Genomic DNA, 18,686 nt, shown 5'->3' with positions numbered 1-18,686 from the left:
GAGTTCCTAATCAGATCACGTTGCTCAGGCTGATGAGAGAGAAGCTGCCCTCTCCGGACACCGACAAGTACCTGAAGGAGGCCTACGACCTCCTAAAGCAGTTCCAGAAACAAGATTCGGGCCAGGATGAGAAGTGAGCGTCCCCCGGGCCTGCTCAGAACCGGCCGGGCGCAGGGCGGGCCCAGGACGAGGCCGGACCCTGCAGGAAAAATTCTTTTGCTTATCTTTAGTGTGAGGGGGGGGGGGGGGGGCTCCTGGGCCCCTCCAGGGTGCGTCACCTCCCACCCGCGCCGCTCCGGCCCCCAGGGCCCCCCGGCGGGACCTCGCGGAGGCGGCGAAGCCTGCTGGGCCTCCGGCCCCCAGGGGCTCTGACCCTCAGCGAGGCCTGCTTCCCTCGGGGCGGGAGATGGGCGTGGCTGGGAGGGCGGGAAAGGAGGAGGTGACCCACAGTGGGTGGTCCTAGGGCTGGCCCCGCCTCTTCAGGGACCCGCCCCAGGCCCGGTCTCCCAGGGCAGATTTACAGAGAATTCCCCTGGCAGTCCCACGCCCTCCGGGCACGCGATGTCCGTCCCCGCTGGGCCCTGCCTCCCCCCGCCCCCCCCCGGAGCACCGTGCCCACCCCCGTGCCCGCCCCTCCCCAGCGCCCGCTGCCACGTTCTCCTTTGCCCCCAGGATCCTGTTCCTCCTGGAACTGGCCCGTCTGGCCTTGAACCTGAAGTGCGGGGAGATCGCCAGCCACTGCATCCAGGACCTGAAGGCCGTGAAGCTGATGGTGAGGCGCCAGGGCCCGGGCGGCCAGCAGGGGGCGGGGCGGGGCCATTAGCCCCGGAGGCTCGGGCCCCTCTGGGATGGGGATGATGAAGCCCCCGCCTCCCCGGGCGGGCCGGGCCGAGCTGCGCCCTAAGCTGGGAGCCGGGAAGGCCTGGTCCACCCTGGGCGAGTTGAATGTCCCGGAGGTGCTTTGTGCACCTTGCCTGGGGTTCCCTCGCCTGGGAGTTCCCTGCCCCAGGAGAGCCAGATTGGGCCCCAAGGAACTACCCTTAACCTGATCATTGGCCGGGCTCCCTACCACCCTCCCCCCCAGCCCAGAGCTCGGGCCTCCCCTCCCCCCAACGCACACAAAAGCTTCCTGGGGCCCCGGTGTGACCCGCTGTCCCCGGGCTGCAGGAGCACCAGAGGCTTTCCCACCTTCTGCTTCCCTCCTGCTCTTGCGGCTGCCCGCTTTTGGCCAGGCCAGCCTCCCCTCCAGGAGCACCATCTCCACACCCGTCCGCTGCTTCTAGGGATCCGGGGCCTCCTCCCGGGCTGTGGCCCCGGGGAACCCCGCCCCCTCTCCTTTCCCAGCTCTCCTCCTCCGCCGGCTCGCCCCCGTTTCTGTCTCACATGGGCTTCGTGCAGGGGCAGGGTTTAATTTGTGCTCAACTGGTGTGAATGAGAAACCAGAGGTCGGGCCCCCTCCCTCCTCCAGGGGCCGAGCCAAGGGGGAGGGGGAGCTGACACCCCCCGGAAGGAGTGGTCAGCGCTCAGCCCTGTGACCGTCTCTGAGGGAGGGGGTTCAGAGGAGGAGGGGGAGTGGGCCAGGGCTGGACCTGACGGCTGCCAGGCCCCGAGAGCTCCTGCCTGCTCCGGCCTGCTCCTCCGGGGGCCGCTGGGTAAGCGCACAGCGCTGGAGCTCCCCACCGGAGGGCTCAGAGGCGGGGCTGGTCCCCGGGGACACAGGCTGGGGACCCGAGGAGGGCTCAGGAGAGCGCCCCCCCATCGGGAGCAGGGATGCCCCAGGGAGCTGCGGCGGGGAAGAGGAAGGCCAGGGAATTAGCCGGACGCTGCTGAGGCAGGGGTTTAACCCAGGCAGAAGGGAGTAAGAGGAAGTGGCGCCAAAGACGCGAGGAAGGAAGCCCTTAATGGCACCGGAACCGGCTCAATGAGTCAAGAGAACTTGAGGAAGACTCGCTAACTAGAGGCTAACGGAGCGGGGGGAAGTCCAGCTGGAGCTTTCGACAGCTCTAAAAGATCCCAGGAAAGTGCTGCACCCTATGGGGTAGCAGGTCTGGGGGGCCCGGCGGGGGCCGCCGGACAGGAGGCAGCGGGTCTGGGGGGCCCGGCGGGGGCCGCCGGACAGGAGGCAGCGGGTCTGGGGGGCCCGGCGGGGGCCGCCGGACAGGAGGCAGCGGGTCTGGGGGGCCCGGCAGCCCCCGCCAGACTGGAGCTGGGTTCCCGTCCTGGTGCTATAGAAGGGAATGCCGAAGGGTGTCCGAGTTCCCGGACATTTGGGCTCGTTTCCCGGGCCAGGAAGCTCAGGATTCTGCACACTAGACTGGGATTGCTGAGGAGCCCTTTTTTTGGAGGAACCAGAGACCAAATGGGCGCCTTTTACTGGATGGTGGAGAAAGGGAGGGGGCTCCAGAAAACTCCTCCCTCTGATTGACCACGACAGAGCCTCCGACTGCGGGGTCTCAGCAAAGTCAGCCGGGAGCCCCAGGTCCTCTGTCGCCTGAAGCAGGGTTAGAAGCGGGCATGGAGCGGGCGACAGGTCGAGCGGGAGCAGGACACCGCACGTCATCCGTGGAACTTGCATGCAGAGCACATCGGGACGACCGCGTCAGCTCCTGGATGCCTTGGGAGCAGCCGGCGTCAGGAGACGCCTTGGTCTTTAGGGGCAGGAGAGAATTGGAGGGAAGCAGGATCTCCGGGACCTCTCCTCTTCCTCTGCCCAGAAGTGACCCGGCTAGTCTTACTCCACCCCCTCGTCCCTCCTACACTTCTCTGTATACACCAATCAAGGAGCCAGCACAGGATGGTGGGAAGGGCCTTTCCCCAAGCACGTGCCCCCAGAGCATTGTCCAATCTGTAGTTAGCCTCAAGCTCTGGGCTGCCCACCTCAGTGCATGGACTCGAGCTCCAGCTCTTTCTGTCTCATCCGGGGCTGCCTGACTGGGAGGCCGGGATTAAGGCCGGGAGAACTTCAGCAGCCTCTGAGCTGCACGTGTGTCCCTGAGGGCAGAAAGGAGGAGCGGAGAAGCCTCTGGAGGTGGGGGAGCTTAGCACTAAAAGTGAGGAAGATCCTTCTGGTCCCGTCACTTCTCGGCAAACAGGGAGAGGGGTGGAAGCAGAGTCTGGGCCCACGAGGAGGCGGCTGCGGCCGCCGAGTCCCGATTCCCGCCTCCTTGGGAGGAGAGCTCTGCGGGGCAGCAGCCAGGAGGCCAACAGCTCCTCGCGACAAAGGTCCCCTCAGTCAGAGCTGGGCCCTTCCCAGCGGCAGCGGACGGCTGCTGGGGGCCAGGGAGGAGAGCTGAGCGCCCCACGGAGGCCCTTCAATCCTGAGAGAAGGACTTGGGACAGCAAAGAGATCCAAGCAGTCGCCACTTAGGGAAATTAATTCGGAGCCCCTGATTCTGGGAGAGATTGAAGGGGGGGGGGAATGGGACGGATAGGCTGGGTCACAGGAGGGAGCTTGGACGACTTGGGAGTTAGTGGAGGATAGAAGGGCCTGGCGGGCTCAAGCTGGGGGGCCTAGGGAGCCGGATATGACTCAGTGGCCAAACAGTGACGAGACATTTGGATGAACGTTTGGCGCCTGGGTGCTGTGGCTGGCTGTGGTCAAGGGCCTCCTGCCGGGAGTCTGGGGCCCAGTCCCAGGAACCAGGCTTCCCTCGACACCCAGTGTGAGCCCCGGGGGGCACTGCTGACTCCCAGAGTACTGTGTGTGAATGGATGGATTGAGGAGGATGAGAGAGCACATGTATGGGGTCCAAGGAGGAGGCGAGGCTGAGGATGATGGGAGGCTAGAAGAGGAGGCCGGACTGCATAAAGCCTCCAGGTTCTGAGCAGTCGTGCCCTCCTCAGTTCAGTGAACCATGACTCCCCCCTCAGATAAATAACTGAGGGTTTCTCCCCAGAGCCACACAAGGGCCCCCTCCCGGATGAGATAGCCGCAGTCCCCAGGGAGAACAGTAACCGGGACCCAGACACACTTTTCTCATGCCAAAGACTGCAGTCACTGCCCGGAGTGAGCCCGCATTTGCCAGGGCTCCTCAGAGATCCCTGTGGGCAAGGAGGCAGTCGGGAAGGAAAAGGAAACTTCTGGGAGCCTCTTAGGCTTCCTCCAGGCCTCCAGGTCAAAGCCCACGGTTTCCATGGCTCCGGGTCTCCCCCCGACCAGCCGCTGCTCTGACGCCCTTCTTGTTCCCAGGACCCGGGGAAAATGGTGGAGCTGGAGTGTGTGGAGTACCAGCTGGAAATCCTCAAGATCGACAGCAAGGTCAAGGCCTACACGCGCAGCGCTGTGGAGGTGAGTCTGTGTCCGGCCCCAGTGCAGATTAACGGGGCCCGGGCCCGGCTCAGGCAGGTGGGGGGATGGCGGCCCTCGCCGCTGTGGGGAAACCGAGGCCTCAGGAGGCGGGCCCGGCGCCTGCCTCTCCCACGGGGGCTCCTGTGCTGAATCCAAACGGACCGTCCCACTGCTGCGGGGGCCAGGGTGAGGCCCGGATGCTCCCCCCCCCCCCAAGAGGAATGAAGGGAAGGGACAGAGTGAGCCGGGAGAGGTAACGTTAGGGGGCCTCAGTTGAGCAGAGGTTTCCCCCCGCAATGGCAGCCAGAGCAGCCTCTTCCCAGTGCCGCCTGCTGGGACCGGAGGTGCTCCCTCCTTCCCAAGCCCCCTCCCTCATCCCCCCCCATGTTGGGGAATTAGGGGTTAGGGCCGTGTGTCCTTAGGACCAGGAGGCCAATTAACCAGCCCTCCCAGAGCGATTCATGATCCCCCTCCCCAGTCCTGGCACAGTCCCGCCCCCCCCTTCACATCCCCCTCCCCAGTCCTGGCGTGGTCTCCCCTTCACGTCCCCAGCCCCATGGGGTGGAAGACTCCAGGGTTGGCAGAGAGCAGGGAGGGTCCCACGGGAAATGGAATAGAGCAGGATGGGAGGCTCAGCTGGGGGGAAAGACGCTGATTATTAAGCCTTGACCATCCAGGACGTAGGAATCGGGCAAAGCAGCCAGTTCCCTCAGCTGGCGGGAAGCTGATGCTGTGACGGGGAAGGTGACCCGCAAGGAAAGGGAGGGGGCCCGTGAAAGGAAGGCGGCCCGAGCTCGGGGGCAGGAGCCGCCCCTCGGGACGGCCTTGGCCGGGGCTCCGGGACCCTCTGCTTTCCCTGCGGGCTCCGGGACCCTCTGCTTTCCCTGCGGGCTCCGGGACCCTCTGCTTTCCCTGCGGGCTCCGGGTCCCTCTGCTTTCCCTGCGGGCCCCGGGACCCTCTGCTTTCCCTGCGGGCTCCGGGACCCTCTGCTTTCCCTGCGGGCTCCGGGACCCTGTGCTTTCCCTGCGGGAGTCTGGCCCACCTCCCCAGGGGCTCCCGCCTCCGGGCCCCGGGACCCCCCCTTTCCCTCCCGGAGTCTCGCCCACCTCCCGACCCCGCCTCTCTCCCGGCGGCCGCAGACCCAGCTGAACGTGATCCAGCGCCTGAGCTCGGCCTTGCTCCGCGCCGGCCGCCTGAAGAACCCCAACGTGATCCAGGTGGTGTGCGCCACCCAGTGGAACGTGTGCCTGCCCCTGCTGCAGCACAACCTGCGCGGGCACCTGCTCGGGCCCCTGATCCAGGTGGCGGAGATCCTGGAGAAGATCGACAGGTGGGGGGGGGGAGCATGCCCCACCTCTGGGAGCGCTGAAGGGAGCATGCCCCACCTCTGAGAGCGGGGAGGGAGGTGTGTCCGAGGGCAGGGCCAGGGGCTGTCAGAAGCATCGCCCGAGTTCCCACAAGCTCTCCAGGCTGCCCTCTCCCAGGGGCCGGTCCTAGGTCCTGCTGGCGGGCCAGCAGAGCCCAAGGTGGATTGTCTGGCCCGTGGGCCGCTGGCCCACGAGGGCGTCTGCATCGGGGACCCTGTCCTCCCCCCAGTTGGACCTAGACGGTTCTGGATGGCCCCGAGGGAGCCCGGGGGATTCTGGGGCGGTGCCGGCTCAAAGAGAGCATGGGGGCGCTCCTCCTCCACCCGGGGCCACCAGGGAGAGACGGACTCGGACAGGGGAGGGGCATCTCTATCTCCATTCCCCTCTAAGTTCACTCAGTTATGGAAATGTCCTGGGGGGGGGGGGGGGGGAGGGATCCTTCAGCTTCTGGAGGGCCCCTGCTGCGGGCAGTGAGATGCCCCTGCTGTGGGGGGAGGGTCCCTTCCTGCGGGGAGGGGCTCCTGCTGCGGGCAGTGCCCCCAGATGGGGGAGGGGCCCCTGCTGCGGGCAGTGCCCCCGGATGGGGGAGGGGCCCCTGCTGCGGGCAGTGCCCCCGGATGGGGGAGGGGCCCCTGCTGCGGGCAGTGCCCCCGATGGGGGAGGGGCCCTGCTGCGGGGGGAGCAGGTCCCAGCTTAGCCGTGCCCGGGAGACCCCTGGTGGCGCAGAGCCACAGTGCAGCAGCCCGAGGCACCCCATGTGTTGTGGACTGTCCGGCGCCCGTGGGGTACCGGACTGTGGGCGTGTCTGTGTCTGTGTGTGCGCATGCGCATGCAGCCCCCCCAGTCTCATTCTGGGGCCCCGCCGAGGGGGAAGGCCCCGCCTGCGACCCTTCACTGGCCGCTGAAGCTCGGGTGGGTCAGGGAGGCCTGAGTGCAAATCTCCAACCCGGGCTCAGACAGCAGTGGGATGGGACAGGTCTCTTAGCTCGTTTGCCTCCATTTGTTGGTCTGTAAAATGGGCCCGACGGGGGTCAGATGAGATCACCATCCCGGCAGTGGGTCAGGGCAGCCTCAGCTCCGGCTCCTCTTGGGTTCCCTCAGCCCCCCCTCAGCCCTGTGTCTCCCCCTGAGTCTGTGGCGCTCTTGTGTAACCGTGGGGCGGGGGGGGGGGTGGAGAAAGTGCCTCCATTTTTGTCCCTCGGCCCCAGAGCTCAGCTCCCCCGGACTTGGCCAGAGTAGACACTTATAGGGCACCTACTGTGTGCCAGGCCCTGCGCTGGGCCCAGGGCCGCCGTCCAAGGGGGGAGACAGCTCGCAAACGGGGGAGGGGCCGGGCTTGCCAAGCTGCCGCCCCCCCCCCAGCCTCATGACCCTGATGCGCTGCCAAGTGCACATGGAGATCGCCCACATCGAGGAGGACGCGGACAGGCTGGAGGTGGCCATGGAGCACCTGCAGAAAGCCATGCGCCTCGACTACCTGGGCGAGTACCAGGAGCACCTCAAGATCGCCTACAACCGCCTGCGCCTGCGCTCATTGCTGTACGAGGTGCCCAAGCGCATGGAGGACAAGGCCATCATGGCCATCGAGCAGGTGCGGGGCTCGGGCCGGCCGGCGCTCTCCCGGGAGAAATGAGCAGGAAGGGCCCGGGGGCCGCCACACGGGGGTGCTTCCCGTCCTGCACGAGTCCCCTGACGGGGCGCCCCCATCCTCCCCCACGAGACCCCTGACGAGGCGCCCCCATCCTCCCCCATGAGACCCCTGACGGGGCGTCCCCATCCTCCCCCACGAGACCCCTGACGAGGCATCCCCGTCCTCCTCCATTACTCACTCATGCCGTGCCCTTCTATTTCCACCCACAATCCCCAAGACAGGCCCAAGGTCTCCCGTGAGGGAGCAGGAGGCCCGTCCACCCCCAGCCTGGGTCGTGACTCTGTCCGTGACCATAAGGCAGAGAGCCGCCATGTTGGACCAGAAATGGGGGATGTGCAGAAGGGCCTCTTGGGGGCTTGGGTTCCAAAGACACTTTCCCACGAGTCCAAGAGAGAAGGCGGCGCAGTGGCCAGGGGCAGGGTCTGGCCATTTCTGTGGCCTGAGACTGCAAGGCAGTGTACCCCACCAGCCGGTCAGTAAGCACTTATTAAGCGCCTACTACTTTTGAGGAGCCACCTTACAGCTGTCACAGCCGGGGGCCCACGGCTCATTAACGGGCTCCTCTCAGAAGGCGCAGCCGCCAGCCAGAGCCTCGGGGTTTAAAACGGGATGGGTCCCCGGAGACCTGGGCTCCCTCCCTGGCGGGGCCGTTGTTGCTTCCGAAGCCGCCGTTCCCTCTGCCCGAGGTCCGGCGAGCGCCCAGAAAGCCCGGCCAGGAGGCTCAGTGCAGGTTCCCAGGAGCTCCTTTGCCCGCCCTCAGGCTAAAAGCCCGGCCTTGGGAGGAGGCTTCTCCTGGCCCTTCCTCCCAGCCTGCCCAGCGCAGTCCATTTCCTGTCCGTCCCGTGCTGGAAGCCTCAGGACTAGGGACGCCCGGAGCGGCTTCTTTGCTAGGAAACATGGCCGGTTCTGCCTGAAAGGGAGGTGGCGGGAGCCGCCGGCCCTGAGTGCCCGCCGAGGGTGCCCAGGGGTGGGCGGGCAGGGGCCGCGCCCTTAGTCTCCAGGTGAGGAGGCCGGAGCAGAAGCGGGAGGCCTAGAGCCCCCCCCCCCTTACCAACCGCATTCGTCACTGGCCTTTGCCGCCGGCAAGTGTCCCCTCTCGTTTGTCACAGGCAAAAAAAGCAAAACCCAAGGACAGCGTGCGGAAAAAGCGCGCCCTGCTGGTGACCGTGGGGATCGCCATGGCGCCCGACGCTTTTCAGATCGTCCTGGATGGCGAGAACGAAGCCAAAGGTAGCTGAGCCCCGGGCGTTCCTCCCCACTTCCAGTCCTCGGTGATCGGGACGGACGCTCTTCTTCACCTGTCCTTCTTCACCTGTCCTTCTTCACCTGTCCTTCTTCACCTGTCCTTCTTCACCTGTCCTTCTTCACCTGTCCTTCAAGGGGAAATTGTTGCCCGTTTTTTATACAAAGAGACTGAAAGAGAAAGAGACAAAAGAAAGAGGAAAAAGGGAGAAAGAGAAAGGAGGACGAGAGACACAGGAGAGGCAGAAATGGGAGGGAGGAGGGAGGCGGGAGACGGGCTGGGGAGCACTTCCAGGGTGCTCCCTCTCTCCCTCCCTCCCATTTCTGGCTTGTCCTGCTCTGGGGGCCCTGGAGCCCGGGTCAGCCCCCGTAACCTCCTGCGCACTAGGGACCTGCGTTTGCTTAGTGGCCGGTCTCCACGGCAGCCTTCGGGGCCCCGGCGAGGGAGTGCTCCCCAGCCAGGAGCCGGATGAAGAAGGGCCGGCCCAGAGCCAGGAGGGACCGGGCACGGGGGGGGGGTGCCCGCTGGAGCGGCCGGCTCCGGGCCTCCTGCCTGGGCATCCTCATGAGCCCGTGTGAGGGTCCCGCTGCCCCGGCTTGGCCCAGGCTCGGGCCTGGGTCCCCCCAAACGCCTGCCCCCCCATCCTCGGCGCTGTCTCCTCTCAGTGTCGGCCGGGAAGAGCAGGAGGCAGATCAGCTTCCTCTGCGCCAAGGCCCGACATCACACCACCAGCATAGACAAAGCCGAGGGCCACCTGAAGAGGCTGAAGCACGACAACCGCGAGGAGAGGTGGGAGGGGGAGGAGCGCCGGAGGGGGGGAGGGGGGAGGAGGGGCACCGACTGCGGGGGAGGGGGGAGGAGGAGCACCGGCTGCAGGGGAGGGGGGGGGGGGGGAGGGGGGGAGGAGGAGCACCGGCTGCGGGGGAGAGGGGGGAGGAGGAGCACCGGCTGGGGGGGAGGGGGGGAGGAGGAGCACCGGCTGCGGGGGAGGGGGGTGCGGGGCCCTCCGTCACTGAGGCTTCCCGGGGCCAGGATCCACATCTGGGCGGACCTGGCCAGGGTGGCCCGCAAGCAGGGCGTGTGGGACGTGTGCCGGACCGCCTGCCGCTTCTGCCTGCTCTACGACGGCTTGATCAAGAAGATGTCCAAGGTCAGGAAAGGTGAGGGGGGGCGAGGCCCCGCGGACACGCCCTCACGTGCCCACGCTCCCGCTTGTTCCGCGGGGCCCCCCCACCCCGGGACCTGCGGCTCATCGCCGTGCACGCGCATAATCCCGCCCCCCAGCTGCGCTCCCTTCCCCCTCCCCTGCTTGGGGCCAACCCGGGAAGGCGGAGGGGGGGGAGCGGGAGGCAGCCTGACCCCCCCCGGGGCCGGGGCCTCATCCCTGTTTCACGGCTGGAAAGTAGAGGCAAATAGGGCTGCGGGCCTCGGGAGGGTCCCGGCGGCTGCGGCTGACTTGCCCGCGGGGCTTCCCGGCTCCGGCCGCGGTGCGGTAGGAGCCCATTGCAGGGAGGGGAACCCGAGGGCGGGGATGGAGCCTCCTTTGCTGTTCCAGTAGCGGGAAAGAAGAAGAAGGGGGCGACCGAGGCCTCCCTGGAGGTGCCGAGCTCCTCCGAGATGATGATGATGGGCTCCAAGATGCCCCTGGACGTCCAGCGCACCTTCGCCCAAGTGGGCTTCATCAACGCCGAGGTCCGGCGCCCCCTGGCAGAGCCTCTCTGCCCCCCCTCCCCCTCTCTGTCTCTGTCTTTCCCTCTCTCTGTCTGTCTCTCACTCTCTCTCTGTGTCTCTGTCTCTCTGTCTCTCCCTCTCTCTGGCTCTGTCTGTCTCTGTCTCTCTCTCTCTGTCTCTCTCTGTCTCTCTGTCTCTCCCTCTCTCTGTCTCTGTCTGTCTCTGTTTCTCTCTATCTGTCTGTATGTCTCTGTCTTTCCCTCTCTCTGTCTCTGTCTGTCTCTGTCTTTCTCTCTCTCTCTCTCTCTCTCTCACTCTCTCTCATACATACACACACACACACACACACACACACACACACACACCCCTCCTTCCCCCATTCCAGAGAAGTCTGAGAGGGATCAGTGCAGGCCCAGTGTCCTCACACCCTGGAGAAGCTGGGGGCGGGGCTTGGGCCCTGGGGAGCAGAATGCCCACCACTTCTCCGTGCAGGGGCCCCCTCATGCTGCTGGGGAGGGACAAGTTGAGGGAACAGCGGCCATGCTGGGTCCTGGGCCCCTTGAGGCGAGGGCCGCCAGCTCCCAGCCCGGCCCCCTCACTGCCCACCCTTTGTAACCCTGCTAGGCCGTCATCCACTTCCTGCAGTCCGAGGGCATCGCGCTGAACAACCGGCCCGTGCCCCCGGAAACCTCAGTCCAGCACCACACTGGCACCGTCGTGGTCCCCCCGGAGGAGGACGCTGAGTGGCTCACCTACAGGTCTCTGCACCGGCCCCTTGGAAGCCCCGAGGCCAGAACCTGGGCCCCCCCTCCCCGGGGCCACAACCCAGGCCCCTCTCCCCAGGACCAGAACCTGGGCCCCCTCTCCCCGGGGCCACAACCCGGCTCCCCCTCCCTGGGGTCAGAACCTGTGCTCCCTCTCCCCAGGACCAGCCTCCGTTCTGAGCTTTGCATGAGACCGGCCCAGGGTGAGTTCGGGGCCAGGGCAGCCAGACTTGCAGGGCAGGTGCTGGGAGCCCTGGCAAGAGCCTAGGAGAGGCAACAGGCCCCTCAGAACCCCGGCTCCTCCTCGGCCCCCATGGCCTGACCTCGAGAGATCCCTCTGCTGGGATCTCTCTCTGTCTCTGTCTCTCTGAGAGCGGCGGAGGAGGGCTTCCTCCCTCCCCCCCAGAACACCCTCTTGCAGCCCCCGGCCGAGGGCTCAGTGACCGCTGAGGGGACCTTCTCCCTGTGCAGGAAGCCCCCCCCCCCCGTGGGACAATCCTTACTGCTCAGGAGTCACAGCAGTGACCCCCCCCTTCTCCTCCACATGAGCCAGAGGCTTGGGGACATGGGCCCCGGCCCAGAGCCTCTGGATTAGGGAGGCCTCTGGCCCGGGGGCTTCACCTCCCTTTTCCTAGAAGCTGCCCGAGATCCCAGGCTGCCCAACCAGGGAGCTTGTGGTCCGCTCAGACCCCAGGTCTTGAGGAAAGTGCATTGTGAACCCAAGCCAAAGACTACATTTATTAGACTCCATTTAATACTCTGTGGAACCCCCCTGGATCCTGGCTCTCATCCGCTGGGCGGTAGCTCTTCTCCCCATCCTGGCGCCATCTGCAAATCTCATGGCCTTTATGCTGGTATCAGCTGTAGGACAGAGCCAAGCCCGCATCCCTGGGGACCTGCTGCCCTTGCCCAGGCCCCTGCTTCCCACTCTTAGGGCTGTTGGCTGGCCCCGGAGGGGGCGTCCATCAGGCTGGGAGCCAGGCGGGCCTTCTGCTCTCCGGCCTCCCTCCTCTTGGGGCACGCCCCTCCCCCACCCCGGCTCCGGACCCCCCCCATAACTCACGGCGCCCCTCCCCCACCCCATTACATCCTCCCACCCTCCCGGCCCTGACTCCTTAGAGGAAGCGCGCATTTAGGGTTCCCAGGTCCGGGGCCGGTTCTGAGCGCCCCGGCTCTCTGTCTTTCTAGCTCCTGGATCGAGAACCTGTCCCAGTACGTGACCAGGAACTGGCTGCGCTCGGCCGAGATCGGCCAGGAGATCAACGAGCCCTGGCTGGTCCACAACACGGCGGTCTACGCGCTCAACCACAACCAGCACCTGATCCTGGCCGGGCGGCAGCGTGAGCTGGTGGAGCTGCTGCAGAGCCTGCTGAACACCCTCAAGGTCACGGGCCACAACGGGTGAGGGGCCTGCCCTGGGGGGCCGGGGGAGGGGGAGGGGGAGAAGGGTGGGTTGGGGGAGGGGCTTGTGGAGGGGGAAGGGCTTGTGGCTGGGGAGGGGAGGGGCTCGTGGCTGGGGAGGGGAGGGGGCCTGCCTCTGGATCTTGCCCCAAGACCCCACACCCAGGAAACCAGAGCTCCCAACAGTGCAAGTCAAGGAGCATTTACTACCCTAGGGGACCCCCAGTTGCAGAAAGCCTTTCCTTGGGCCTCCCCTCAATGCCTGGGGTCCCTCACTAGGCAGTTCGGGCTCCTGCTCTGGGGCGGAGCCAGGGGCAATGGGGCTGAATGGGAGGGGCCAGAGGTGGGCCCTGGAAGACCCTTGAGGGGGCCTCAGTTTTCTGTCTGTTACCTGAGGCTTTTAGACGTCCCTTCTAACTCTAGACTGGAAAGGGATGCCAGAGACCCTCCCTTCCAGGACCCTCCCATAACAGGGAAAAGTGGGTGGGGGCAGGGAGTCAGCTCGCCCCCTCGACCCTGTCCCCTCCCTCCTTGAGGGCATGTACCGGTCCCCCGACCGCCTCCCCCGACCCACGAGAGGAACTCGGGCGAACCCCGAGCGGAGGCTCCGCAGCTCCCAGCGCAGGGGCTGAGGCCGGAGAGGGGACCCGCTCCTGCCCTTGCAGGGACACGGTGATGCTCGTGCTGCTGTGCAACGCCCTGGCTCGGGGCCTCATCCTCTTCTGGATCCCCTCAAACACGTCGGAAAAGGGGCGCCAATTTCTGAAGACGACGCAGACCCACATCAACCCCCTGGAGCCGGCCGCCATCGCCGAAGTCAAAGCGGCCATCGAGGTGGGGGGCGTCTGACAGGACGAGGCTGCCCCTCCCCACTGGCCCCCGGGGGCCTCCCCCTCCTCCCAGCCCCTGGGGAGCCGGGTCATCCCTGCCTAACTCTGACCCACAGCCCATGCACGTGCGCCCACCACACTCCGCACGCACAGCACGTGCCTGCGTCCACATCACACCACACACGCAGCACGTGCGCCCACCACACCCCGCACGCGAACACCCTCCTCGAGGCTCTGCCCTCCTCAGCTCTCTCTGAACCTGTTTCCTTGATGTTTGGCTCCCAGAGGAGCAATGATTTCTGTATTGGTCATGTTGAGGAAGAAGGGCAGGGGACGGGAGGGGGAAGAGGAAAAGGAAGGGAGAAAGGAGAGAGAAGGAGAACCATTGAAGAAAAACTTAAGAACCTGCTTCAGCTGCATTCAGAGTGCTCCACTTCCTCTGGAGGCAGCCGCACTTTCCATCCTGACTCCTCTGAGGGACGCCTCGAATCCCCTCAGAATATCTAAGTCTGATACAAGAGAGCCTTCAGGGCACCGCAGAAAGAACTACCCTAAATATTTTTATACAAACATGTGCCTTTTTCCTTTACATTTTTTACTTAGTTCTCTGTATTATTTGAGAAATGAGGCCTTTATCAGACATACTTGCTATAATTTCCCCCCAAATTTTCCGCTGCTTTCCTTCTAATCGTGGCTGCATTGGTTTTGTTTGTACAAAAACCTTTTAATGTAATCGTCTTTATTCATTTTCTATCCCCTAACGCTGCCTATCTGTTGTTTGGTCGTCAGTTCTTCCCGTATTATTCCCCACTCCCCTCGTTTGCTTATGACATCACACTTTGTCTAAAATGTGCACCATTTGGCCTTGGTATCTCGATAAGCTGTTGAGCTATAGCTAGTTTCTGCCAAACTGTTCCCCATTTTCTTCGCCGTTTTTGTCGCTTAGTGCTTTCTCGTCCCAGCCGCTTGCATCTTTGCCTTTGTCTCGGTTATTAGGGTCATTGGTCTGTGTGCCTGACCTTTGTCCCACCGAGCCACCGCCCTGCCCAGCAGTCCATACAGATTGTTTGGATGACTACCGCTTTCTAATTCAGCTTGAGACCTGGCCCTGCTTGGCCTGGGGATTTGGGGTGTGTCTGGAAGGTGGCACTCCGAGCCCTTTGCAGGGCTTCTTTCCTTGCCTCCCTTCGACACCCATTCTCACCTCTGACTCCAACAAGCTGCCAGTCCTCAGCAAACTATTTGACAGAAGGGCAGCACTGAGTAGCTGCCAGGCCCCTATGCTTTTGGCTCATAAACTTTAGAGTCAAGTAAAAATGCTTTGTATTGTTACTATCCATATTAAGCTGAATTTCACCCGCCTTTGTCCTGAGTCGAGAACCCGCATCTCACTGAGCTTCCATGGCACTCCACTTTTGATGGAATTAAAGGCTGCTTTCTTAGAGACGGATGAATCGTCCTGCTGAGACGGTCTGGGGAGTTCTCATTTTTCATTTCGCGGTTTAAGAATTTCCCCATCATTTTTGCCAAGCCAGTCTTCATGTTTGTGAGTACTCTGATCCCTATGAGTAAATGCCTCTGTTGCCAGCCATGGCTTTCCCTCCAGGTAAGCAGCCAACTGTTCCCACTTGGAGAAGTGCTCCAATCTGCTGGCATTAAGGCTTCTTGTTGAATGCAAATGTTTAACCTGAAGAGGATGAGTGTGGTCAGTCCAGCCCTGTGGACCACACATTACCTTGCTCACTTTCACCATCCTGATAGGTGCTTCTCCTTGAAATCCCTTTGGGGATACGTGCCTAGTACTGGTATTATTGGCGATGCAGGATTTTAGAGGGCATAGTTCCAAATTGCTCTACAGAATGGCTGAATCAATTCACAATTCCACCAACAATGCATTAATGTCTCATTTTCCTCAGATAGTTTCCTTTTTTGATTCATTAGCCAACCTAATAGGTATAAGGTAGTGCCTTAGAATTGTTTTAATGTGCATTTCTCCAGTCAATAGGAGTTTTTATTGTATTGTTTTTATATGATTATAAATACTTTGATTAGTTCATCTAAAAATTGTTCCTATCTTGTGATCATTTGTCAATTGGTATTTGGCTCTTATTTATTTATAAATTTGAATCAGTTCCCTTTATGTTTGAGAAATGTGGTCTTCATCAGAGAAACTTGCTTTTAAAATTCTTTTCATAATTACTCTCTCCCCCATTCTTTTCTCTCCTTTCACCTTGTCCCTCCTCAAAAGCATTTTACTTCTGATTTCCACCTTCCCCAAAATTCCCTTCCATCACCCTCTCCCTTATTGTATCCCCTTCTCCTCCTGCTTTCCTGAAGGTTAAGATAAATTTCTGTACTTTGAGCCAATTGTGATGAGATTAAGATTTATTCACTCTCCCTCCTCTCTCTTCCTCCCCTCCATTGTAAAAGCTTTTTCTTGCCTTTTTTAGGCAGATAATTTACAGAATTCCACTTTTCCCTTCCCCTTTCTCCCAATACATTCCTCTCTCACCCTTTAATTTTATTTTTTAAGATATTATCCCTTCATATTCAACTCACATCTATGCTTTCTGTCTATATATATACTCCTTCTAACTGCCTTAATAATGAGAAAGTTCATATAAGCTATAAGTATCATCCTCCCATGTAGGAATGTAAACAGATAGACCTTTTTAAGTCTTTTATAACATCCCTTTCCTGACCATCCCCTTATGCTTCTCCTGAGTCCTACATTCAGTTTTTTTATTTAGTGCTGAATGCTTGAAAATCCTCTACTGGCTTCATTGAATACTCACCTTTTCTCCTAAAGGATTATACTCATTTTTCTGGGTAGGTGATTCTTGATTGTGACCCTAGTTCCATTGCTCTCCAGGACACCATATTCCCAGCCATCCAGTCCTTTAATGTAGAAGCTACAAAATCTTGTGTTATCCTATCACTATACTTGAATCGTTTTATTTCTGGATGCTTATGATATTTTCTCCTTGACCTGGAAGTTCTGAAATTTGGCCATAATATTCCTAGGAATTTTCATCTTGGGATCTCTTTTAGGAGATTGTTAGTAGATTCTCTCAGTTTCTATTTAATTTTCTTGTTTTAGAATATCAGGATAGTTTTTTCTCTTTTTTGCATTTTTTATTATATCTTTTTATTTACAAGATACATGCATGGGTAACTTTTCAGCATTGACAGTTGCAAAACCTTCTGTTCCAACTTTTCCCCTCGTTCTTCCCTCCCCCTCCCCCAGAAGGCAGGTAGATCAATACACGTTAAATATGTTAAAGTATATGTTAAATGCAATATATGTATACATGTCCATACCATTATTTTGCTGCACACAAAGAATTGGATTTTGAAATAGTGCACAATTCGGCAAAATAATGGTTTGGACATGTAGACTTATTTTGTATTTAATTTATACTTTAATATATTTAACATATATTGGTCATCCTACCATCTAGGGGAGGAGGTGGGGGCAAGGAGGGGAAAAATTGGAACAAAAGGTTGGCAATTGTCAATGCTGTAAAATTACCCATGCATATAGCTTGTAAATAAAAAGCTATTAAAATTTTTTTAAAATAGTGATGGTGATAATGGCTGATCTTGTTTCATTTCTGGTTTTATTGGAAATACTTCCACTTTGTCCCCATTACATATGATGTTTGCTGATTGTGTGAAATAGATGCTGCTGATCATTTTAAGGAAAACTCCAAAAAAAAAAGAAATAGTGTACAATTAACCTATATAGGTAATCAAAACTGCAGGTTGACAAAAATAGAGGAATTGGAAATGCTATGTAGTGGTTCACACTCATTTCCCAGAGATCTTTCTCTGGGTGTAGCTGGTTCAATTTCTTACTGCTCTATTGGAACCGATTTGGTTCATCTCATTGCTGAAGATGGTCAGGTCCCTCAGAATTGATCATCATATAGTGTTGTTGTTTAAGTATATAATGATCTTCTGGCACTTTTCATTTCACTCAGCATCAGTTCACATAAGTCTCTCCAGGCCTTTCTGAAATCATCCTGTTGGTCATTTCTTACAGAACAGTAATATTCCATAATATTCATATACCACAATTTATTCACCCATTCTCCAACTGATAGGCATCCTCTCAGTTCCCAGTTTCTGGCCACTACAAAAAGGGCTGCCACAAACATTTCTGCACATACAGGTCCCTTTCCATTCTTTAAGATCTCTTTGAGATATAAGCCCAGTAGTAACACTTCTGGATCAAAGGGTATGCACAGTTTGATAACTTTTTGAGCTTAGTTCCAGATTGCTCTCCAGAATAGGCTGCATGTATCCACAATTCCACCAACAATGTATTAGTGTCCCAGTTTTCCCACATCCTCTCCAACATATGCCACATTATCTTTCCCTGTCATTCTAGCCAGTCTGACAGGCGTGTAGTAGTATCTCAGAGTTGTCTTAATTTGCATTTCTCTGATTAATAATGACTTGGAGTATCTTTTCATATGGCTAGAAATAGTTTCAATTTCTTCATCTGAGAATTGTCTGTTTGTATCCTTTGAACATTTATCAATTGGAGAATGGCTTGATTTCTTATAAATTAGAGTCAATTATATATTTTGGAAATGAGGTCTTCATCAGAACCTTTGATTGTAAAAAATGTTTTCCCAGTTTATTGCTTCCCTTCTAATCTTGTCTGCATTAGTTTTGTTTGTACAAAAACTTTTCCATTTGATATAATCAAAATTTTCTATTTTGTGATCAATATCTCTAGTTCAAAGGTCATAAATTTCTTCCTCCTCCATAGGTCTGAGCGGTAAACTATCCTATGTTCTTCTAATTAATTTATTTATAATCTCATTCTTTATGCCTAGGTCATGAACCCATTTTGACCTTATCTTGGTGTACAGTGTTAAGTGGGTCAATTGCCTAGTTTCTGCCATACTAATTTCCAATTTTCCCAGCAGTTTTTGTCAAACAGTGAATTCTTATCCCAAAAGCTGGGGTCTTTGGATTTGTCAAACACTAGATTATTAAAGTTATTGATTATTTTAGGACAGTTTTTTCAGATAATTTCTTGAAAGATGATGTCTAGCCTCATAACTAGATAATGATTACATCATGACTTTCAGGTAGGCCAGTAATTTTTAATGATCTTTCCTGGATCTATTTTCCAAGTGGGTTGTTTTTCCAATAAGATATTTCACATTGTTTTGTATGTTTTTATTCTTTTGGCATCATTTTATTGTTTCTTGGTTTCTCATAATATTAGCTTCCATTTGCTTAATTCTAATTTTTAAGAAATTGTTTTCCTCAGTGAACTTTTGTACCTCCTTTCCCAGTTAGCCAATTTTATCTTTTTTATGGCAGGATAAGATACCAGACACAGAGATCCTTTTCTCAAACTTAACTGTAAAGCATTCCTTTTTTAAAAATTCTATCATACCAATTTTTACAAGATATTCTTCTCTCTTCATTAGGTTTTTTTTTTAAACTT

At 58.4% G+C, this 18,686-nt stretch overlaps 1 protein-coding gene across 1 annotated transcript in view; it reads left to right on the top strand.

Annotated features, from left to right (window-relative positions):
• Positions 1-18,686, top strand: part of CFAP46 (cilia and flagella associated protein 46) — a 123,207-nt gene that overhangs the window by 20,727 nt on the left and 83,794 nt on the right. Inside the window, exons 9-20 of the mRNA XM_031949402.1 lie at positions 29-133; positions 673-772; positions 4,190-4,288; positions 5,429-5,619; positions 7,019-7,247; positions 8,417-8,537; positions 9,216-9,339; positions 9,583-9,710; positions 10,106-10,242; positions 10,846-10,979; positions 12,174-12,386; positions 13,052-13,220. Coding sequence (XP_031805262.1) covers positions 29-133; positions 673-772; positions 4,190-4,288; positions 5,429-5,619; positions 7,019-7,247; positions 8,417-8,537; positions 9,216-9,339; positions 9,583-9,710; positions 10,106-10,242; positions 10,846-10,979; positions 12,174-12,386; positions 13,052-13,220 — 1,750 coding nt within the window. The remainder of the gene's footprint in view (positions 1-28; positions 134-672; positions 773-4,189; positions 4,289-5,428; positions 5,620-7,018; positions 7,248-8,416; positions 8,538-9,215; positions 9,340-9,582; positions 9,711-10,105; positions 10,243-10,845; positions 10,980-12,173; positions 12,387-13,051; positions 13,221-18,686) is intronic.

Source organism: Sarcophilus harrisii, chromosome 2, assembly GCF_902635505.1.
Source record: "Sarcophilus harrisii chromosome 2, mSarHar1.11, whole genome shotgun sequence".
NCBI classification, from domain to species: domain Eukaryota; kingdom Metazoa; phylum Chordata; class Mammalia; order Dasyuromorphia; family Dasyuridae; genus Sarcophilus; species Sarcophilus harrisii.
Note: the sequence above shows the minus strand (reverse complement) of the source record. Positions and strands in the feature narration are given on the sequence as shown.